We start from the raw sequence: 25,202 nt of genomic DNA on the forward strand, positions 1-25,202 counted from the left end.
GTGAAGGTCCAGTTTCTGACAGAACATGCAGAAGATGGTTTGAAAAATTTGAAACAGGTGATTTCCACCTTTCTGATAAGCCACGTTCTGGACAACCATCTTTGATCGAAGACCATGTTGAACCAAGATCCTTTTCTGACTACATCGGAGATCGCAGAAAGGCTTAAATCAGCTCTGCAAACCATTTCAGATCATATTCAGAAGATAGGATTGGTGTAGAAATATTCAAAAGGGGTGCCACGTGAATTAAGTCAGAAGAATTTAGATGATTGAGTCATCATATGCACATCTCTGCTTGCTCGGAGCAAAATCGAGCCCTTCTTGAACCAGATGATAACTGGGAATGAAAAGTAGATTACTTATGAAAACATGGAAAGGAATAGGGCATATTGTGAGCCGAAAAAACCTAGCCCTTCCACCTCTAAACCTATCTCTGAATAAGAGAATGTTGTGTATATGGTGGGATATTCGAGAACTAATACATTATGAGCTTTTAAAACCGAATGAAAAGCTCAATTCGGAGAAGTATTGTCAGCAACTGGATAATTTAAAGACAGCAGTGCAAGAAAAGAGACCGGCAATGTTCAATAGGAAAGGCATCATACTGTATCATGAGAATGCCAGGCCACATGCTGCTTTATGGACTCATAAAAAAATTGCAGAACTAGGCTGGGAAATTCTGTAGCATCCACCATATTCCCCAAAATTAGCACTCTCCCACTATCACTTGTTTTTGTCCTTATAAAATTTTTTGAAAGGCAAAAAATTCAAAAATGAAGACGATATCAAACAAGCACTGGTTCAGTTTTTCACATCAAAAGATACAACATATTTCAAAAGTGGGATATACAAATTGCCCTCATGCTGGCAAGACGTTATTAATAATAATGGCAATTATATCATTTAATAAAGTTTATTGACGGTAAAAAAAAAATTGTATTTTGTTTTTTTCCCAAATGGACAGAACTTTCTGGTAGATCGAATACATGAAAATGTTAGGGTAACAGATATTGATAAACAAATATACGTATAACATTAACAAAATCACATGGAATAGATTAATGCACTTGAAACAATTATTATAAGTATTCAGTCTCCACCTCCGGAGTCTCAATTTCTTCAATTAATATAACATATATATCTTAGTTGTAATTTTAGTCAAAGTTTCACATTATTGTGGGGAAATCCATTTAATTTTATGGTTTAACCAATAATTGCTGATAATAATAAATACATCTTGTAATATGTTTAGCATTACTCACAACATTTTATGACTTGAATATGTTAAAAGTTCAGTTCCAAAAATTCTCCCATTGGTAAACTAAAAAATAAATAGCTATAATGCTGATAAACATGCATAACTTATTTATATAGTTAATCTGTAATAAATTCAGAAATAGTATGCATAAAAATATAAATAAATGAATATTTAATATGATTAATACTATTAGATAATGGTTTTATTATTGTACACAACACAGAAAAATTATCACATTCTTCAGTAATATATGAAAAGATGTTATGTTTCATTTTGATATAACAACTCTAAAGATAACTCACAGTAAAATTACTATGTATGTGTGTATATCTAATATGTATATATTACAAGATATTATTTTAATTAATTGAAAGCAAAGACCTTCAGTTAGGTCAAAGGCCTTCAGTTATCATTGAAAAATTCTTATTAAAATCTTCAATTAATAACTCAGCTTCTTCTTTTAATGCATCTGCTTTTTCTAAAAGGATCATTTTGGCAGCAGAAACAATCTGATTTGCAGTTTTGTAAGGTAAATGATGCACTTTAGCTACCAATTCTCGTGGATCCACTTTAGCAATGTCTGCTAAAGACTTAAATCCTGCAACATATAGCTGTCTTGCCCGACCACGTTTCACAGCAGGGAGTTCCATTAAAGGAAGAAGTTCCATTGTGACACAATATGACAACTGCTTCACAAAATTAGGCAGTAACTGTTGATATGCCCAGAACTCACTAAGCTCTTGACAAAAATTATTCAAAGTAGCACCAAGAGCACTAGCACTATTAAGTAAATTTTGTACAATACCTCGATGAACTTGGTATTTCTGAGCAACATACCAAATAGAGTTCTGTCTCCAAAGATCATATAATATTAGAGTTAAATAAAAATGATGGAGTAAAGCTTTGGCATCACTTCCCAAAGATCGGCCACTAGCCATTAGCATTACCGCACATTCTGTAGCTCCAATCTGCTCTGCAGCAGCTAAATCTTCAGAATTCAGAGCAGAGTATCTTTGGAAAAAAATGTCGGATGCCAATGGTATAGAAGCCGAAAATTCTGCTGGTGTTACTAAATACAATAAATGCAAATGAGAATGAAGCACAAGTCCCTCTAAACCAGTTTTTAATCTTCTCAAAAATTCTTCCATAGTTGTACAGTCAACACCACCTCGAAATGCTGCTCGGCCCAGATTTGTAACTGAAAAGGAAGTCCCATTTTTATCATATTCTACTAAATTATGGTTGCATAAATCTTTTACAGTGTCTTTAAAAATGGAACTTGGAGAACAACCAGCTTCTCGATTTTGAATTGCAGCTAAGGTGTGATCCATGAAAGCATAAATATCATTCATTGTGTTAGCAAGGCCAAGTCCAATCAAGCTTAGAAGCAGCATGTGAAGACGCTCTGGTTCAGTAATAAAATTACTTTTACATGATTCTGTATCAGATGTCAAAAGCTTTCCTACATTAAGCCTATCTGCTTGCTTGATAATTAAGATGCTTTCACCAGAATTATCAATTCCAGCTCGACCTGCTCGTCCCACCATTTGTTTGTAGCGGCTAAATGTTATAAAATCCATCCCAACATATGGTGCACGAAGAACAACTCTTTTAGCTGGTAAATTAACACCAGCAGCCAGTGTTGAAGTACAAGTCAAACAACATAGCACACCACTAAGATAAGCTTCTTCAATTCGTTTACGTTCATCCATTGTCAAGCCACTATGATGATAGGCAATTCCAAATTTTATCGTGTTTTTCAGTATATTGCATACGTTACCATTTCCATCCTCAATTAATGCTGCCAAAAGAGCTTCCTTTTCTTCTTTTCTGTGAGAGGCAAGAGAATCTCGTAATAACTGACAAACAGTTGTAGCAACATTCTCACAATGTTTCTTTGTGGGACAAAATATAAGACATGAATTCTGAGGTATAACTTCCATTATAAGACCAGTAATCATATCTGGATCCCGCTTAAGCATACCTTTAGTGTACTTGAAGTCAAGATTGCGCACAAGACGCCATTCACCGGAATGTTTATCTGTCAGTTCATATAGTTCACTGTCCAGTTTCACATATTCTTTCAGTTCAACTGGGCGGAAGTCTTTTTCATAAATATCAGCATTAAGAAACTTTTGAAGATCATTCATATTACTCAGAGTGGCACTCATTCCAATTATCTGAGTTTTCTTTGATACAAAAAGAACTTTTGATAGCAGGCTCTCAAGAGCAGCCCCTCGCCCACTACCTTCACCTATCATATGTAATTCATCAACAACAACAAGACCTATCTCAGTCATTCTTTGAGCTTCAATCAATGAATTAACAAGTGAATGTGCTTTCTCTATAGTGCAAACATACAAAGAATGGCGTTTTCTTTTCCTACGAGGAGGTATTGTTCCTTTAATGCCAGCATATTCTTCAACAGCAAAATCTAAATCTACAGCAAAAGGAGCAAGACCACGAACTTTTTCTTGTACAAGAGAAATGTATGGCAGAACCAGGATGGCATCTTTTAAATGGCAAAGTAATTCTTTCATTATTAAAATTTCAGCAACTAATGTTTTCCCACCGCTGGTTGGCAATGTATACACAAGATTCCGTTTTTCTCTCACTGCTGGTAATAATAAACATTCTTTCTGCCATGTATATAATTCATCAATTCCTTTGTGAGATTTTAGAAGTTCAGGAATTCGTGATGGCAATCCATAAAATGGACCTACTGAGCTTTGTGAAAGTTGTTCCTGAAGTTTCTGTGCTTCTTCTAGAGCAAATAAAATACTAGCTCTGTTTTTCTCTCTGTGAATAGATAAGTTAGGGGTAGAAGAAATGTTATGTTTGAGTTTCTGTATTATGCAGGAGGAAATGCTATTACTTTGAATGGGTGATAATTCACTAAATACATCTGTAGAATTGGAAACAGAAATTTGACCTGCTTCTTTTTTACTCTCTAAAGATGAATCAATTTTTACAGCCTGTGACAAACAGTATTCAAATGACTCGTCTTGTTTTAAACAAAATGAATCTGAATTTTCAGATTTAATTCTTTGCTCAGCATTCACATTTTTAAATCTGCACAAAAATATTTTTTGTTCTTTATCTGCATAACTACAGTTTTTATTACTTTTATCCAGAATTTCATTAGCAGGTACATATTCAGAAAACTCTTCATCATTTAGAAATTCTGAAGTCAAATTACATGGGCTAAGTATTTTTCTACATAAAATACTTGCTCTTGGACGTTTTTTGGCTTGAGGAGTTGATGTAATAAACACATTACCATCACCTAAGTTTGAAATATTTCCAAATGTAGACATATTTCAAAAATCCATTTAATCAAGAATGCTTTTAACAAATTCATAAAAAAATATCATAAGCAAAGTTTTTCCACCAATACAGTATAGGATTTTCATAGCAATAAGTGAGTTATGAAATTTTCATGCCAATTAGTGAAAAATAGCACTCACCATTGGTGGTGTTTGCTCCACATCAGAAATGTTGCGATTTGATTCATCATTATCCCATAATGTTTTGGCAGTTACAGGATGCAATGAGCTAATGCAGATTAGCATAAGTATTGCTAGAAAAAGATTTCATATTAAAATAAAATACATAGTTTTCTTTTAAATGAAGCACACAATTAAACACTGACACATATGTAACTCAAAATTTTTTAATCAAATTTGAAATTTCTTTACCTTATTTGAATTAGAAGATTCTTTTTTTTCACTCTGCATTTAATTAGTTAAATTTTTATATGTTCTTAGTATCATTTTGAATTAGCTCCTACTTTGAATAGCTTGCTTCTTTAAAATAAATGCTTCAGGTTACAATGGACCTTTCCTTGATATATTAGCATTACACATGTGAACTCGCTAGTTGGGAAATATTGCACAGCACTATTAAATAAATTACATAACTGACTCAAAGATATATTACCATTTTCACTCACATATCCCCCTTTCTTTTTACTAATTTTGCTTCTTGAAAATCAAGCAGGGAGAAAATTATTTAAAAAAGTTAAGGACTTTCATGGAACATTTTTTTTTTTTTCCCAAAAAAACAGAGGACAATTAAGTACTTTCAAGGACCATACGAACCCTGGAATTAGTAGAAATGTTAAATTACTCAGCATAGTAATTCAAAGATAAATCCCATGCGCTGCATGCTGGGATCTGCAGACAAATGTGCACCTTTATACAAGCCCCTAACCCGTTTTGACAATATTCAACTCAGAAATTGGAAAAGAAATTAGTTCTAAAATGAAAAAAATTTTTAGAATAAGATTAATGATTTCTTTTATGCATTTCTTGATGCTTTTATGCATTTATTCATTTAATCTCATTTAAAATATTAAAAATCAAGGAATGCTTTTAGTAAATGCTTTTTTTAGCAAATGTACCTAAATCCTTGAAGATACTGCTTTAAATTTTAGTTCAAATTGCTTACAAAAAATTTTAGAACTAAAACAGGCTTAAAAATTGTTCCATTAAAACAGTAAAAATAATTCATTCTGTTCTCTGGATTAAATAACATCTCCCCATTTTTTTAATACTGAACATACATATAATTAGTCTTAGTCATATAACATTAAAAATAGCTTCTGAGGAACTTCACAGTGATATTTTTTTATTTTCTTGAATCCACACACAAACATACATAAAATAAATAAATAAATACATAAATTTAGTAAAATTTTTGGGTTCATCATGGAAACATCACAGCTAGCCACTTAATGAAAAAGGGGAAAAAAAGTTTATTTTCAGCTTAATGAAACAAATAAAGAAGTGATAAAAAAATATAAACAGACATATTTTTGACACATTCAAAATCAGAACTAAATACTCCATTTATTACAATTACAATCAATATTTAATATAAATTACCATCATGTATTCTATATTGATAAAAATCATATGCTGTTTTATTCATACAGGCTTTTATAAATGTGAGTTTATATCAATATGTGCTTTCACAAGCTTGGGCTTTTATTCATGTGCACTTTCATCCATATGGATATTTGTCACATGGGTAATAATCACAGTGAAGCAGCTTTTGTGGGCTTATACAAATCAAATACTTCATTTATAACAATTAAGATCGATATTTAATATAAATTACCATCATGTATTCTACATTGATGAAAATCGTGTATCCTTTTATTCATGTAGGCTTTTATCAATGTGAGTTTATATCAATGCATGCTTTCACAAGTTTGGGCTTTTATTCATGTGCCCTTTCATCAATATGGATATTTGTCATGAGGGTAATAATCACAATGAAGCATCTTTTGTGGATTTTTGTTGCATCTGCTTTCATCCAGTGGACTTTTACCAGGGAACCATAAGAAACATGTGAGCCAATACAGCATCTCTAGAATCTCAGCTTTTAAAAAATACAAGGTGTGTCTATTAAATTCCAGGACTGTACATGTAGTTAATGAATGAAAATGTGTAGGAATACATCATCATGTGGATGCGATAGCATAACCAATGAGGCGCGAAGTAAGAACAAATACGCGGTGATTGCATCAGCATTTCCGATTTGAAAAAGGTTAAACACAGGTGGTTCATTAGAACACGTGTCACGGTCGGTGATGAAGCAAAGAGTGAATATCAAGTTTCATTTCAAAATTGAGAAAACGGCAAGTGAAACCTATGAGTTACTGAAAATTGCATATGGAAATGCTGCTATGTTCCACTACTGTACTTTTGAATGGTATGCACACTTTCGCGATGGCAGGGAAAACACAGAAGATGACCAGCACTATGGATGACCCATCACATAACGAACAGAAAATAAGGTTGCAAAAGTCCGTTCTTTGGTGACTGCAGATTGCTGAAAGACCTTAGGATGCTTGCGGATGAGTTAAATATGGGCGAGGACACAGTGCACAAGATTTTTAGGGAGAATTTGGGAAAGAGAAAGATTTGTTCATGGTTTGTGCTGCATTTTTTGACAGTGATCAGAAGCAATGCAGAATGCAAGCTTAAGGGAACTTAATCGACACAGCTGACCAAGATCCGCCGCTTTTACAATCAATCGTGAAAGGCGACAAATCCTGCTGTTACCAGTATAATTCCAAAACAAAAAGACAGAGTGCCAAATAGAGATCACCATCTTCTCAAGACAGAAAAAATTCCGTTTCCAGAAGTTGAAAGAGAAAGTCCTGTTAATAGCTTTCTTTGATGCACATGAACTAATACATCATGAGATTGTGCCACCTAATCAAACTGACAACAAAGCTGTTTTGCATCGGTTAGTTTCCAAAACTTAAGACTACTCTGAAAAGGCATTGATTTCAAGGCATAGAGAACATAAAGAAAAACATAACTGCTCAACTTCGAAACAGAGACTTCAGAGGACTACCAAGCATGTTTCCAGAATTTGTACCGCCATGCACAAAAGCATGTGAATGCCAGAAATGACTATTTTGAGGACTGTTAAACGTATGTTTGTTTTTTATAATTCATTCCGTTGTAATAGCCCCAGTCCTGGAATTTAACTGACTCACCTTGTATAAAGTTCTCATTAAACTTATGCACATAAATGTGATAAATTATGGATAATACGAAATGTTTGCATATTCTAGCAAATTTAGATGCAGCAACTTTAACACATGTCTCAGATATAATCCTAACCCCTACTGAAAATAACAAATATGTAACTATAAAAAATGAACTAATTGCAGAGTTTTTCAAGATTCCAAAGTACAAATCTCTAACCTGTTATCAGATTTACAATTAGGTTACAAAAAACAAAACAAAAAAAGTTTCTTTTTGAATGAAAGAATTATCATTAAATACAATACAAAATGATTTCCTAAAAAACTTGTGAACACAAAGCATTCCTTCCAAAATGTAAACAATTTTATCAGCTTCTGATGCAGATTTGTTTGGCCCAATTAGCAGATACAGTTTCAGAAATCACAGAAATGCACAACCAACTATTATATGACAATTGCTAAAGAGCAAAAAATACACGCTTTACAATTCAGCATATGACTAAACAGAAAAAAACTAAAATACAAGTTGCTCATATGCAATCTCTAAAATATCTCTTGTAAAGTAAAGAGCCCTTTTCAATCGATTTCACTACGTTACTCAGTACCATCCTTAATGATCACTATACACAAATTTGACATACTTAAATCTTAAGACTAAGAAACGGTACTTACGTATAATCGCAACCAGTTTGGCGCAATTTGTAAGTTTGAGTAAAAAAGTATGAATAGAAAGAAATTGTACATTTATTAATTACAGATAATTTTTAATACAGTTTTTTATATTATTTTGCTTTAAAATATAAAATAGCAATTAAACCCTTCCGGTTTCGAATTTGAATAAGTTGCAGAATTATTGGTTGATCTTTACATTATGGTAACTTGGCGATTTTTTGGCGAAAATTTGGCGACCAACTCTCCTACAGCAACCCTCTTTTTTTTTCCCCGCCGCCATTTTGTCTTCACGAAGTAAAGACATGTTTCTTTTCTTTTTATCTACTGAACACTTCTTCCAACAATCTACTAGCCGAATTACACTTATGTTAGAAATTTTATCTAACAAAACTGCTTAATCATGACAAATATTTACTGCAAAATTGGGAAAAAGTGCACAATACCATACTCCTTACGCGTTTTTCAAAATAACACATACACATAAACCATGTACACATCGACTTATTTTTACTTAAAAAAACATCCCAGAATTGCACAAAAATGGCATTGCGCACACTGTTCACTATATCCATGTACACTGCTTTTTTCTCATAATTTAGAAAAATTTCACGAAAATACATGACAATTTTTTGAATCTTTAAACCCGGTAAAAAGAACATATATGAAATTACCTGATCGCGAAAAAGTATATACCCTTTCCAAATATGAACATTTCCACGTATAAAATAAATAAAATATCCAAAAACTTTTACCTCTCAATTATCTATTATATTATAAACGTCACCAACGAATTCATACTGCAAACTTTACAAATACTTAGTGTCAAATATTTAAATTATTTCCATGCACGTTTACTTCAACTAAAACGTATACCAAATTCCTAAAAACATAAAATTCACAAAATAACTATCATTTAATTAAAATATCACTAAACCATGTACACGTCAACTTATTTTTACTTAAAAAAAATCCCAGAATTGCACAAAAATGGCATTGCGCACACTCTTCACTATATCCATGTACACTCCTTTTTTCTCATAAATTAGAAAAATTTCACGAAAATGCATGAATATTTTCTGAATCTTTATACCCGGTAAAAAGAACATACATGAAATTACTTGATCGCGAAAAAGTATATACCCTTTCCAAATATGAACATTTCCCCGTATAGTATAAATAAAATATCCAAAAACTTTTACCTCTACATTATCTATTATATTACAAACATCACTAACTAATTCATACCGCAAACATTACAAATGGTTACAAATACTTAGTGTCAAATATTTAAATTATTTCCATGCACGTTTACGCAAATTACTTTACTTCCACCTTACATTTAGAACAATGCATAAAAATAATATCCTCAAATAATTAAAAATACTAACTTACCTAATCTTCTTCAGAATCTTGATTACGTGTCCGATAAACTTTTCTTATTTCTGTTTCAGGATCTTTAAAATCATACTTATAGTTCACAGCAAGGTACCAGGTAAAATAAATAACTTAATAAAATATTTTTACTTCTATCTCGCACAACCTTAAAGAAACACTTATTACTACCCCTTTCAATCCCACTAAATACCCATTTCGAATTCACTTTAGTTAGGGCCATGGGGTCCAAAAATTAACGAACACTGTTTCACACAACACAGAATAAAGCCAAATACAAAATTTCCAGATTTTTTCCAGATTTCCCCCCTTTTCCGATTAAAGAACCGTAATTCATCCATTAATATCACATGACATATCCCATGATCTCTCATTTCCCTCACACAAAATAATGCGTAATCGGAACTGAATACTGCTCACATTATTACCAAAGTCCCAGGTAGTAACCTTTATCGCCTCCAAAATGTCACCAAACTACCAGTTACCATATTCTAAAGATCAGCCGAATTATTTTTTCGGCGGAAATCTTTTGGCTATTGCTTTTAGCACTGATTGAAAACCGTCTTCGCCATTAACAGCTTGAGCTTGGCGCCATATAAATTCAATAAGGTATGAGTCAAGATGATGACGGGCTGTTCCTCTCTGTTTTTTGTTGCGTCATTTGGCTGAGCCCCACATGCGCTCTACATGTTGTGTATGAACGCCTGTGTTAGGATCCACAAAGTTATATTTGTGATTAACAGTTCCATGCAGAAATCCAGCATTTTCAAACTCACTGGTATTGTATCCTTTCCAGCAATCTGAATAAATGATGCTTCCTTTCTTGATATTTTCGCAAATTTTTTCCATGAGGGTAACGGCGCTTCTGTTAGGTACAGTAACCAAAAATGTCTCTTTCTTTTCTCAGCAAATTCCGCCAAAAACCCATTGCTGTGGTAGTACACACCCAGTGTTATTTTTTCTTTTTACAAATAAACTTTCGTCTATTTCCACAATAAGTCCTTCGCCGCCTATTTGCTTTCTTTCTTTTTCATCCATTTCAAGGGCACATATCTCCCGCATGTAATTATTCCAATCTATAACAGTTTTGTCAGCAATTCCCATTTCTTCTGCACAAAATTTAATTGAGGTTAACTCTTTACACCAACAATAAATGAAGCGCACCGCTGTCACAAATGAAATTCGGCTACCTTCAAACCAATTTCCGATTCTCACACTCAAATGTTGATTGCACTCTTCGACGTTACATTTCCAGAAGATTTGCTTTCCAAAATACAGTTTCATTTTATGAGAATTTTTACAAGTACGTTCGTTCGGTTCCATATCCCTGCAACAATTCAACAGCATCTTTTTCACTTGCTGGCAGATCCCAAATACAGATAGTTAAAGTATTTCAGGGCATTCAATCTAACCAGTAAGAAAAATAATTTCTTTACGAAAAACTACGTACGGGTTGCCGTAAGTAGGGTCGTCAAATTTGGCGATTTATGCGAATTTTGGGCTGGTTGCGTTAATACGTAAGTACCAAATAAACTTCATGCAGTTTATCAAGTAGCATTAAATATTTTACACTTATAATAGGTTGGACATATTTGAAAGAAGATAAGTGACATTTACGTTTTACTAATAGCTTTATGTTGATTTTTTTTATGTCTCATTTTGTCACATACTTGGTCAGTTTAGAACAGATGTTCTCAACCGGTGGTACACGTACCACGGGTGGTACGCAAGAAAAAAATAGGTGCTACACAAAGACTACTTTAACTACTTTTACTACTTAGACAAAGTAATTTTAACTATTTATTTTAAAAATTAAAACCCCAATATCCTGATTGAGTTTTTTCTCTAACACTTTAAATTTATGCGATCTGAGCTTTGTTCAAGAGTGGTGATGGTAATAGTACTTTGTAGTGGTGGTGCTAAAGGTTTTCATAGTCCAAAAGGTTGAGAACCGCTGGTCTAAAGGTTTAGTAAATAGCAGATAGATTTTATGTCAAACAGCATAGGTTAAAATGAGAAGTAAGATCATAGTCAGCATGATTCATAACAAAAGACTGAATGCTATCATCACCGCTGCTGCTTGCCCAGAGAGACGTGCTGATTCGAACAAACCTGAAAGGCCAGATGTAGGCACGGTTAAGCAAGTGTTGAAAGTTAGTCAGGCTCTGTTTGATGCAGTTAGTGTCATAGCTTTGTGTAGAGTTCTAGGGGTTGTAACCCAATTAATATACTTTCAGGTTCCAATAAGCCATTAAAGCACCAGAGGTGATAAGTTGTTTTTTATTATTTTAAGTCTCCCTAGATGCAAAGAATAAGTTTTACTTGAATTTCTACATCTTTGAATTTTATCTTGTGACCACAGTGAGTATTAATGAAAAGAAACTTGGATAGGGTTTAATTATAACTAAATTAATTTTATATATATTTTCTCTATAAATTAGAGAAGGCTTATGCATATTCTGTGAATTTTTAATATTTTGAGACAATTACATGGGGAAAACGCTTACTATGAAAAATTTAAAAAGAAGACATTTTTAATTAATTACATAGCTAATTTTGCTTTTGCTAAGAGCTGTTTCGTAAATTATGCCTTATAGCATTATACCTTGTTTATTTTTCAAATTCAAAATATTGTATAATAAAAGTTGCCAAAATGAAACTTTATAATATTACAGCGAAAAATAAAAATGTTTTATTTTAATGTTATTTTTTAAATATAATTTCAATATATTACCATTATTTTAATGAAATTTATCAATGTTATATTTTTAAAAAAATTGTCAAAAAATTCTCAAATTTCGGAATTAAAAATTTTCTATAGAAACTTGACCTTAAAATCGCCAAAATGTTGACAAGTCGCCAAATTTAAGTTTAATAAAAGAATTCACATCCCCAAAAGAGAAAATTGTTTAAGAGCTCTATTACAAAAAATGAATTTCGAAATGCTCATGTTTCTCTTCTTGCTTAGAAACTCGAGTATCCCATCATTTATATTAGAAATAGAAACAAATAACAACCCATGAACCCATTCAAAAGATAACCACATACGTCAGTGAATCACCAAAAATATTCCTCCAAAATGCTAATTCACACTCAAAATGGCAGTCATAAAAACAGACAGAAATTTCAGATGATTAAAATTAAGGACCTTCTGCTGATTTGTGCTAAAATTAAGGACTTTTAAGGACCAAAAATAGATTCCAAAAAACTTAAGGACTTTTAAGGACTCTTAAGGACCATATGAAACCTGGATTACTGCATAGCAAAAATCAAATGAAGAACTGAATCCCAAATCCCTACTGCCTATTGCTAAGCATAGGGGTACAGGCGTAATGGTATGGGATGTTTTGATGCCTCTGGGATGGAAAATTTAATGTTTATGGAAAATAAAATGGATCAGTGTAAATATATAAATATTCTTAATGAAAACCTGAAAGCATCTGCAAGAAAACTTGGAAAGCAAAATACATTCAGATTGTAGTCCAAAATGTTCTCTTGTGGTTATTACATGACTGTCTTGAAGTTATCAAAACTCATTCATGTTCCTTTAGAACAATGGATCCCAATAGGGTTGGTGCTACCCGCTGGTAGGTGTTAAAGAGATTCAAGTGGGCATTTTGAGTTCAAGGCAAATTTAGGATGCATTGAGGACTAACTGCACCCCCTTGGCAGGATTCATAAGATTGTACTGAAACCTTTTACAACTACTAAAAATGGCAGAGTGCATGTTTAAATAAGTAGAATGTCTCATAACTAGAGTTCTCTGTATTCATATCAAAACTTGCCTTATACAAAGAAAATTTGGGGGACTGTTATAGCAACTCCCTAATCTTTCCTCCAAAGAATCAAAAGATGCCATAACTCTGTTATTTTGCTAGTATTTTCAAAAGCATTTTAAGAAGATTTTATACGTAGATTTCATAATATTCTCAATAAGAGCATTCCAGATTAGGTCCTAAAACTTTTCTATGAAAAAAAATTTTTTTTTTATCAAGAATTTTAGCTTCAAAGCAAAATTTCAGTATTATACAATGCTTTATAAGCTGTATCAAAGAAGTTTTTCCTTGCATTTCCATCATCATATTTAGCCAAAAGAGTAATAAGCAATTTACTGACAAAGAAAAGAAAACTGTCAATACTGGAACACGATTTAAGATTACTGATGACAAATATGATACCAAATATTAATGTCATTACATCAAGTTCTATTCTTAAAAATGTTAATTTTGTTAATGTTATATTAATTTTTTAGTAATATATATTTATCAATCAAACTTTGGGCAATACACCAATAGGTTAATATCTTTTTAACAAAGTAATTTTGAAAATCTTTCCTTGTTTATCAATATATAATATACTTTACATAAGAAGGCCGCCATCAAATCACTGTTTGAAAAATTGCGCTATGGCCCATAAAAGTTGGAAAACTATGGATTACGTTAAAATGATATAAAAAATAAAAATTAGTATTTTTTTAAGGGAGCAATAGGCCAGAAAGGTTGAAAATTTATGTTAGAGATTTATGTTAGATTTATGCTCAAGGAATGAGTTAGAAGAAAAAATAAGGAAATATGATACATCTTTGAAAGCTTTATCAAAAGCAATTCTTATGGAGGAATTAGGGCCAGACTTCAGAAGGAAAAAAGTAAAATCCCAATAATTGATATACCAAAAAATAAATGTGCTTACAGTAATGAAATGGCCTATCCTAGAAGAAAGTGTTGAGAACGAAAGTGAGAGTCCTAGAAAATTGCCAGAATTGATTAATTGTAACAACAAATGGTATATATTTATTTGCCTTAAAGTAGGCAAAAAAGAATGAAAACAAAAATGAAAATTTTAAAGCAATTTTGAGAAAGTGTTGAGAATTGGGTCCTAGAAAATCGCCGGAATCGATTAATTATAACAACAAAATGTATACATTTATTTGCCTTATAGTGGTCAAAAAAGAATGCAAACGAAAGTGAAAATTTTAAAACAATTTTGAGTTGGTGTAGTTCATTTATGGCACAGAATAATTTATTTCTTTAAGGAAAAAAATTTTTTGTAAAGGCTTTTGAAGGATTTGAACAAAAAATTGGTAAGTTTCCAGAGGTATGTTATTGGCCTATGAAGGCAAAAATATTATTTGCAGTCACATATTGAAAATGTAGATAAAACTCCAGGAATGTTTGATGTGACAGGAAATAAAATAATTGACGTAAAAGGAACAAAAATGGTTCACATGAAAATTCTCACCTCACCATACGGTACAAAATTAAAATCTGTGGTTATTTTTAAAAGAAAGATGAAGCTGAAATGTAATTTCCCAAATGGTGTTTGGTTAGAATACATTTAAGGGTGCCCCTTGGATCATCACTAAATGGTTGTTTCATTTATCATCAAGTTGTTGTTTTATTTTATTTATCCCCAAGTAGTTTCATTTATGGTAAGAGTAGTTGAACGCTATAGAAACCCTATGATGATGTAATTGGTTGCGTGATTACAGTGAATTTGAATGATGGGGAAAAGATTTGTAAGGGCTTGTGTGTGTGTGTTGGTTAGGAAGTAAGTTGGTTATTTTGTGCTTTACTTGATAAAATGGCTAAATAGAGTAAGATTAATTTGAATTTCTGTACGATTTGGAATGAAAGGGAAAAAAGCATTTAATGACTGGTGTGTAAACAAAGGTTTACTTAGTAGCCTTTATAAGTGTCCTGTTTGTAACAAGGAAATGGTCGAACGTTGGAGGATACCGGCATTACGGAAGATATTTTTTACTCATTTTTGTGAATTTATGTGCCAACGCCAGTATACAGATTCTAGTTCAGATAATTTTAAGAAGTTTTTGGATACTGTTAAGGAATTCTGAAGACACGGAAATTTGTAAATAAGTGACTAGTTCCTTAGTGTAGTGCTGGGATGAATTTCCTTTTTTATGTTATTTCATTATTTATTCAATTCATCATATATTCATCCTTTTTTATGTTATTTAATTTAAAACGTAGTTTATTGAGATTATATATTTTTTTGTTGGCTGCTCCTTTATTTTTTTTAAGTGAATATAGATTAATGTGTACATGGACAAAGTCAAGGGAGTGCACAATGCCTAGTTTGTGCAATTCTCAACAGGTCAATCTGTACATGGATACCGAGGTTGTGCAATTCTTTGACTTGTTATTTTGGATTTGTGTAGAGGTAATTTTTGGTGTAAAAAATCGCTGTTATACAAAGCCAAAATAACAAGTCAAAGAATTACACAAACACAGTGCCCTTGTACTCCCAAAAATCGTCAATTATTGCCAAGGGATACCCATAAATATGTTTTTACCCGGTGTTTTCATTCATGGTCTTGAGAAAGAACCGATGAATGAAAATGGTGTGAAATTGTGGATAAACAAAGTACTTGGCAAAAGTGTCTTATTGCCTTAAAAGACACAGAAAGTCTTTTAGTTTGGGACATGTTTAAATCCCATGTAACAGATAATATGAAGAAATTGTTGAAAGAGTGTAACACAGACATGGCAGTTATTCCAGGCAGAATAATGGCATTTGTTCAGCCTTTAGATGTGTGTATCAATAAACCATTCAAAGAAAATGTAAAATGAGAGTGAAAATGTGTATGCTAGATGGTGAAAGAACATTTACAAAAGGAGGTGAAATGCATTTGCCAGTCTAGAAACAGCACGAGAGGATAGTATAGCATGGAATGAAATTAAACCCAACATAATTCAAAAGGCATTTAAAAAATGCAATATATCTAACAATCTAGATGAAATGCATGATGATTATTTTTTTGTGGATCAGAATTACAGTGATGGTGATGATGAAACAGAATTCAATGATGTGCCTCAAGATATTACAAAAGACAAAAATGAGGAAATTTTCATGTTATTAGATAATGAAAATTTTTAAGTTTATAAGGTACGTCATTTCTTTTAAATAAACAGCACTGGTTTAATTCTAGTATATAGTACACATGGGATTTAGCGACATCATGATGAGCAGTAAACGAGCCATTTTGGTATTGGCAACAATTTTCAAAATCGTGCCAAAGGCGTACCGGGCTTAATCCTAGTATACGGTGCACATGAGAGTTGGCGAAATTCGGGTTTAAGAGACTAATAAGCGCGCCAATTGTGGTAACCAAGCCGATTTTGGTCGTTCTGGAGGAGAGTGCATTTGGGAGCATTTTCGCACATGCTCATTAAATATTTTAAATTGAGAAGTTTTGACTGGTGCAGATGGAAGAGAAGAATTATTTCAAACCATTGTTTGAAGTTCTGTTAATCTTCGGTCTTCGGCTGAACTGAATGAGAAAGGATAACGTTATGTTCAGGTAAAATTTATTTATCTTTTATTTTTTGTATTTTTTGAAATAACAGTAGTGGTTCCGCCGAGTTTCTGATTGGTTAATATTTTTTAATTAATCAGTTTTTGGTCAGATACTGAATATGATTTTGGTTTGATAACGTCTTTTACTCTACAGTTCAAGTTGCTAACGTATTTTGTTCTACAGTTCTATTTGCTAACGTATTTTGTTCTACAGTTGGATAACGTTACTTTTCGATTATGATGTGCAGTGCTATGAATTGCGAATATTTAAACATGAAATTTTTTTGGAAGTTAGAACTGGAAGGAAAGCTTGCTGTAATTCAATGGGCAGTAGATGCCGGATTGATGCCGAATTTTAAAAATCGCACCATGGCCGCGCCGTATACTAGGATTTGGAAGGAACTTGGAGTGCTGTTAAGCGTGGGATGAAGGGGGCGAAAAAGGCAAGCGAAGAGTTTGACTCTTATTTGGTGGAATATATGTGACGGCGCCTGAAAAATAATAAATCGTCATCTGAAAAAATGAAAGACTTTATATTATCTATAAAAGCAATATATCCGCCACTCGAGTTTGAGGGCCCTGGCATTTGAGTTATGATATAGACCCTAAAACATATGTAACACTGAGTCATGGCATTTAATTTATTATATTTGATATGTGAATGTTTTGTATTTGTTGCGATGCATGTTCAAAATTATATTTTTATTTGTTATAAAGTCTGCTAAAAATTATTTTCAATTTCTAAATGCTTGCTTTTTTTCTTGTGTCTCACCGTATGCTTATTATATTATGATTATCATTTTGTTTACTTTTTTTGCCAACTCAAACTTGTAGTGATGCTTTACTTTGAGGTTGCCAAAAATTTGGCGACAAACGTAAATGCATCATTTTGGTGTTGGCGACAATTTTAAAAATCGCGCCAAGGCCGCACCGTATACTAGGATTTTACCACGTACCATATACTACAGCAATTAGTTACATGCAGAAATGTTATTTATATATATAAATACATCAATTATATCATTCTAAATAAATTATTTCGAACAAATTTTAAGATCATTAAATTAAACACATCAATTATGAATTTCGTGTTACAGAAAATTGGCACATAGTGTATAACAAAAAAACTAATAATTTTTCAAAACAGTAAAACATGCAAATATCATTTCATTCAAAATCCAAAAACTTACGAAGGACAAAAACAGATTTTAAGGAGAAAAGTAAGCACATGCTCATTAAATATTTTAAATTGAGAAGTTTTGACTGGTGCAGATGGAAGAGAAGAATTATTTCAAACCATTGTTTGAAGTTCTGTTAATCTTCGGTCTTCGGCTGAACTGAATGAGAAAGGATAACGTTATGTTCAGGTAAAATTTATTTATCTTTTATTTTTTGTATTTTTTGAAATAACAGTAGTGGTTCCGCCGAGTTTCTGATTGGTTAATATTTTTTAATTAATCAGTTTTTGGTCAGATACTGAATATGATTTTGGTTTGATAACGTCTTTTACTCTACTTACTTTTACTGTTTTCACGGAATCCTTTTTCTTCCATTAGAAAGGTACCCATATTCCATTCTGAAAAATAATAACTTTCTATAAGCAAACTGATCATAACGAAAAATTTTGGTAACATCCTAGTATACGGTGCAGCCCTGGTGCGATTTTGAAAATTATCGCAACACCAAAAATGACCCGAAGAACGTCTATGTATATAATATATATTCTTTGAATGACTCGTTTACTACTCATCGTATATGTCCCGTTTTTACTGCTCATCATAAAGTAGCCAAATCCCATGTGCACCGGATACTAGGATTAAACCAAAACGGTATGTTACAGCGTAATATTGTGTTAGGATTACATTTTTCAAATAACCCCATTTTTAATGCGCAACAGCTTTTAACAGATATAACTTTTTAACATAAAATAATTTACAACGGAACATTTTTATTTGCACAGAATTTTAAAAATTCAAACCTTAACCACCTCTGTATTTTTATTTGTTGTTGTTTTCGAAAGAAACAACCACTTCACTTCGAAACCTTTACAATGACTGATTTCTAAACTGTAAAATATTTTGATGACCAATAATTTTATTGTTTTAATATTTTGTCGTATAGAAGAATTTCATATGCATTTCTTAAGAAATATTTCATCAAGCAATTAACTACCTTCATAGAAGATCTGTGAATTAAAAATAGTGGTAATCATTACTTCTAAAATAGAGTTTCATAAAAAGATTTCATACGATGTAAAAAATTATTTCAAGTGAAAAATTATATAATAGAGCACTAAAGTTATAAGTGAATATTTTGAAAATTTTTACATTTTTCAATTTTGCATGTTATAATCTTTCTATCCCTATAACCGTACCAATAAAATATGGCCGACGAAAGTGAGCAATTTGATTTTTGTCTTTCTACTTTAGTTAATGCTAGTCATTATCGTGTTTGCGTGACTGTCTAATGTTGGCAATTTGTTTCGTATAGTTTAAGGAACATTTTTATTAAAAAGAAGTGTTTAATAGATATTTGTAGCTGTGTTATCAATCTTTATTTTTAGTGCTTTGTAATTTTACTGTAAAATGTCAAAATATAATTCGTAGTGCACGAAAGGAATATTAATCATTTGTTACTCAATTTTTAGCTGATGATTTGGACTATTCAGAAACCAATGTTGGATCAGCTCAAGCTCAAGGCGTACGAAAGAATATATCTTTAAAATTAAAAGGCAAAGGTAGAGGACGAGGACGCCGGGGTGGAAGGAGTAGACGTGTTACTACAAAAAAAGCAGTCTCTGGAGGGCCAGATGATGACGATGATATTGAAGAGACTGTTGATGCACCATCTGGTGATACCACTTCCGACAAGCAGTGTATGTGGGGTGATAACTTTTTGGTTTTGATTTTAATGCAGTCTTTACGTTTTCATGTTTATAGTTACATTATTTCGCCAATTATTTCAGTATAATAAAATATTAAATCAGCATGTTTAGATTTACAAACAGCATTACTACGGCTATGTTCTTCGACTTATTTGCATTTAGAACCATTTAAATTAATATACAACTGGCCTGCTATGTTATAAACTTTTCTGAGGAAATATGCTGTGTTACATTATTGCCGGAATTTAAAATTTGGAACAGTATTTCTACATTTAAAGTAACATCACTTTACATAGCATTGACTATTTAATGTGTCTGCAATTTCTTCCAAAAGGAAATGCAAAAGAAATTCTTAAGTTATCTAATGTCTTTTCTTGGTATTATGATTAAATTTGAAACGGTGATATAGTTTCGTGAAAAATGGAAAATTTTCTCCTGACTGTCAATGGCATTTCTTTCGAAAATCCCTTTTTATTACACCGTACATACCTTCCATAACATTTATACAAGATCCAGTTTCCAAATCCTTAAATCTCGCTGCATAACTTACTGAGAGGTGAACAAAGTCATTTAAATCTTCATTTACACATTAGTCAATCAATGTTTTCTTTCCCAGTCGTTCTAAAGTGTACAGAAAATTTAGGTTAATTGTACCAAGTGCAGCCATTTTAAGGTGTAAAGCACAAAATAAGCAATGTAATTCCCATCCAACACATGAATAAGCCCTTGCAAATATTTTCCCATCAGTCAAATTCATTGCAGTCACGCAACCACTCGCGTCATAATAGGGTTTCCATAACGTTCGACTACTCGGATTACCATAAATGAAGCAACAACTTGGTTATAATCTAAGGGGTAGACTAACCAAACTCTTTTGCAAGAACAATATCATAGTTTTCATTTAAAATGCAGAATTAAAATTCCATGTGGAGTAAGAGATTTATATTAACCTTCTACTGCTCATTTTACTTTTAAAATAAATTACACTATTAGTTTTTTAGGCTGATCTTTGGAATATGGTAACTGGTAGTTTGGCGACATTTTGGAGGCGATAAAGGTTACTACCTAGGACTTTGGTAATAATGTGAGAAGTATTCAGTTCTAATTACGCATTATTTTATGTGAGAGATCATGAGATATGTCATGTGATATTAATGGACGAATTACAGTTCTTTAATCGGAAAAGGGGGGAAATTTGGAAAAATATCTGTGTCAGTATATTATTTTATATTAAGCTTCAATGTGTGTTGTGTGAAGTAGTGTTGATTAATTTTCGGATTGCATGGCGCTGTCTAAAGTGAATTTTAGATTTTTAATGCGTTTATCTGATAATTCAAAAGAATTGGTTGAATGGTGAGGCTTAATTGCGGATAAATATGAATGTCCAAAATGTGGGAATGAAATGAGATTGTGTGAAAGGAAGGATATTACTGATAAGTTTGAATGGCGGTGCAAGAAATCTGGTGAAAATGGACATTTTGTGAAACGGAGTGTAAGGAAGGGTACGTGGTTTGCTGAAAGTCGTTTGAGTATGGGTGAAATTTTATTGATTTCTTATTATTGGGTGAATAGACTGCCAGTTGACTACTGGATTTCGGATTAAGAAATTAGCAGTAGTACTGCAGCTGATTGGAATTCTTTTCGTAGGAAAGTGTGCGTGGAATTTTGCGAAAATGATATGGGTATGCTTGGCGGTATGAATGTTATTGTGGAAATTGATGAAAGTAAGTTTGGGAAGCGGAAGTATCAGAGAGGTAGGAGAGTGGAAGGAAAATGGGTGTTTGGTGGGATTGAAGGGGGTAGTAATAAATGTTTTTTTAAGGTTGTGTGAGATAGAAGTAAAGATTGTTTATTAAGTTTTATTAAAGAGTATATTCTACCGGGTACTATAATCATGTTTGATTGCTGGAAATGGTATGCATGTTTGGAGGATGAAGGTTTTAAACATCTTGCTGTGAACCATAAATATCATTTTAAAGATCCTGAAACAGGTGCACATATGAATACAATAGAGGGCACGTGGAGTGCTATAAAAAGCGCCATTCCGAGGCATTGTGATAAAGAGTATTTTGCTTTTTATTTAACGGAGGAAGTGTGGAGGAAACATTTGCAGAAAAAATCTTTCAATAATTTTATTGAATCAATTATAAAAGTGTATCCACCACATAAGCAAGATTCTGAAGAAGATTAGGTAAGTTAGTATTTTTAATTATCTGAGGATATTATTTTTATGCATTGTTCTAAATGTAAGGAGTAAATAAAGTAATTTGGTATTATTGGAAAATTGTTATTAGCAATGATTTAGTTTAAAGTAATTAGGATAGTAAGCTAATTTTTATTAATTTAATGTATGTGCTTATTTGTATTTTAAGTATTGTTTTTGAATTTAATTATATTTTAATTAAATGATAGTTATTTTGTGAGTTATATGTTTGTAGGAATTTGGTATACGTTTGAGTAGAAGTAAACGTGCATGGAAATAATTTAAATATTTGACACTAAGTATTTGTAACCATTTGCAATGTTAGCGGTATGAATTCGTTGGTGACGTTTGTAATATAATAGATAATTTAGAGGTAAAAGTTTTTGGATATTTTATTTATTTTATACGTGGAAATCTTCATCTTTGGAAAGGGTATATACTTTTTCGCGATCAAGTAATTTCATGTATGTTCTTTTTACCGGGTTTAAAGATTCAGAAAATATTCATGCATTTTCGTGAAATTTTTCTAATTTATGAGAAAAAAGCAGTGTACATGGATATAGTGAAGAGTGTGCGCAATGCCATTTTTGTGCAATTCTGGGATGTTTTTTTAAGTAAAAATAAGTCGACGTGTACATGGTTTAGTTAAATGATAGTTATTTTGTGAATTTTATGTTTGTAGGAATTTGGTATATGTTTCAATTGAAGTAAACGTGCATGGAAATAATTTAAATATTTGACACTAAGTATTTGTAATGTTTGCGGTATGAATTCGTTGGTGACGTTTATAATATAATAGATAATTTAGAGGTAAAAGTTTTTGGGTATTTTATTTTATACGTGGAAATGTTCATCTTTGGAAAGGGTATTTTTTGGATATTTTATTTTATACGTGGAAATGTTAATCTTTGGAAAGGGTATATACTTTTTCGCGATCAGGTAATTTCATATATGTTCTTTTTACCGGATATAACGATTCACAAAATTTTCATGCATTTTCGTGAAATTTTTCTGATTTATGAGAAAATAGCAGTGTAGATAGATAAAGTTAAGAGAGTGTGCAATGCCATTTTTGTGCAATTCTGTGATGTTTTTTTAAGTAAAAATAAGTCGACGTGTAAATGGTTTATGTGTATGTGCTATTCAGAAAAACGCGCAAGGAGTTTGCGATTGTGCACTTTTTCCCAATTTTGCAGTTAATATTTGTCATGATTAAGCAGTTTTGTTACGTAAAAGTTCTAGCATAAGTGTAATTCGGCTAGTAGATTGTTGGAAAAGTGTTCAGTAAATAAAAAGAAAAGAAACATGGGTTGATCTTTACAATATGGTAACTGGTAGTTTGGCGACATTTTGGAGGTGATAAAGAATACTACCTGGGACTTTGGTAATAATGTGAGCAGTACTCAGTTCCGATCACGCATTATTTTGTGTGAGGGAAATGAGAGATCATGGGATATGTCATGTGATATTAATGGACGAATTACGGTTCTTTAATTGGAAAAGGGGGGAAATTGGGAAAAAATGTGGAAATTTTGTATTTGGCTTTATTCTCTGTTGTGTGAAACAGTGTTCGTTAATTTTTGGATCCCATGGCCGTAACTAAAGTGAATTCGAAATGGGTATTTAGTGGTATTGAAAAGGGTAGTAATAAATGTTTCTTTAAGGTTGTGCAAGATAGAAATAAAGATGTTTTATTAAGTTATTTATTTTACCTGGTACCTTGCTGTAAAATATAAGTATGATTTTAAAGATCCTGAAACAGAAAGAAGAAAAGTCTATCGGACACGTAATCAAGATTCTGAAGAAGATTAGGTAAGTTAGTATTTTTAATTATTTGAGGATATTATTTTTATGCATTGTTCTAAATGTAAGGTGAAAGTAAAGGAATTTGGTATTATTGGGAAAATTATTATTAGCAATGATTTAGTTTAAAGTAATTAGGATTGTAAGGTAATTTTTATTAATTTAATGTATGTGCTCATTTATATTTTAAGTAGTGTTTTTGAATTTAATTATATTTTAATGAAATGATATTTATTTTGTGAATTTTATGTTTGTAGGAATTTGGTATACGTTTTAGTTGAAGTAAACGTGCATGGAAATAATTTAAATATCTGACACTAAGTATTTGTAATGGTTGCGGTATGAATTCGTTGGTGACGTTTATAATATAATAGATGATTTAGAGGTAAAAGTTTTTGGATATTTTATTTATTTTATATGTGGAAATTAAATACTTTTTCGCCATCAGGTAATTTTATATATGTTTTTTTTAACGGGTTTAAAGATTGAGAAAATTGTCATGTATTTTCATGAAATTTTTCTAATTTATGAGAAAAAAGCAGTGTACATGGATATAGTGAAGAGTGTGCGCAACGCCATTTTTGTGCAATTCTGGGATGTTTTTTTATGTAAAAATAAGTCGACGTGTACATGGTTTAGTGATATTTTAATTAAATGATAGTTGTTTTGTGAATTTTATGTTTGTAGGAATTTGGTATACGTTTAAGTTGAAGTAAACGTGCATGGAAATAATTTAAATATTTGATACTAAGTATTTGTAATGCTTGCGGTATGAATTCGTTGGTGACGTGTATAATGTAATAGATGATTTAGAGGTAAAAGTTTGTGGATATTTTATTTATTTTATATGTGGAAATGTTCATATTTGGAAAGGGTAAATACTTTTTCGCGATCAGGTAATTTCATATATGATCTTTTTACCGGGTTTAAAGATTGAGAAAATTGTCATGTATTTTCGTGAAATTTTTCTAATTTATGAGAAAAAAGCAGTGTACATGGATATAGTGAAGAGTGTGCACAGTGCCATTTTTGTGCAATTCTGGGATGTTTTTTTAAGTAAAAATAAGTCGGCGTGTACATGGTTTATGTGTATGTGTTATTTTGAAAAACGCGTAAGGAGTATGGTATTGTGCACTTTTTCCCAATTTTGCAGTGAATATTTGTCATGATT

General features: G+C 31.8%; 3 protein-coding genes across 5 annotated transcripts in view; 1 reads left to right on the forward strand and 2 right to left on the reverse strand.

Annotated features, from left to right (window-relative positions):
* Positions 1-19,192, reverse strand: part of LOC146995163 (uncharacterized) — a 143,728-nt gene extending 124,536 nt beyond the window's left edge. The window contains exons 1-3 of one of the 3 annotated variants that reach the window (XM_085825729.1): positions 19,120-19,192; positions 18,661-18,717; positions 4,726-4,838 (exon numbers count right to left, since the gene is read on the reverse strand). In XM_085825729.1, coding sequence (XP_085681855.1) covers positions 4,726-4,838; positions 18,661-18,709 — 162 coding nt within the window. In that variant the 5' untranslated portion in view covers positions 18,710-18,717; positions 19,120-19,192. Of the gene's footprint in view, positions 1-4,725; positions 4,839-18,660; positions 18,718-19,003 lie in introns of all 3 variants that reach the window. The other 2 variants (XM_085825731.1, XM_085825730.1) reach the window with 2 other exon arrangements.
* On the reverse strand, positions 1,415-4,605 carry mus301 (mutagen-sensitive 301). The gene is given in 1 exon segment (XM_035351067.2): positions 1,415-4,605. A coding segment is annotated over 1 exon segment (2,940 nt). The 5' UTR covers positions 4,591-4,605; the 3' UTR covers positions 1,415-1,650.
* A 293-nt stretch (positions 19,193-19,485) lies between the features above and the next one.
* Positions 19,486-25,202, forward strand: part of LOC118183077 (uncharacterized) — a 28,324-nt gene continuing 22,607 nt past the window's right edge. Inside the window, exons 1-2 of the mRNA XM_085825733.1 lie at positions 19,486-19,537; positions 19,789-20,016. Of these exons, the coding sequence (XP_085681859.1) occupies positions 19,525-19,537; positions 19,789-20,016 (241 nt within the window). The 5' untranslated portion in view covers positions 19,486-19,524. The remainder of the gene's footprint in view (positions 19,538-19,788; positions 20,017-25,202) is intronic.

The sequence above is a fragment of the Stegodyphus dumicola genome, chromosome 10 (genome assembly GCF_044657685.1).
Source record: "Stegodyphus dumicola isolate Sdum_Otavi_A_Nest chromosome 10, ASM4465768v1".
NCBI classification, from domain to species: Eukaryota; Metazoa; Arthropoda; class Arachnida; order Araneae; family Eresidae; genus Stegodyphus; species Stegodyphus dumicola.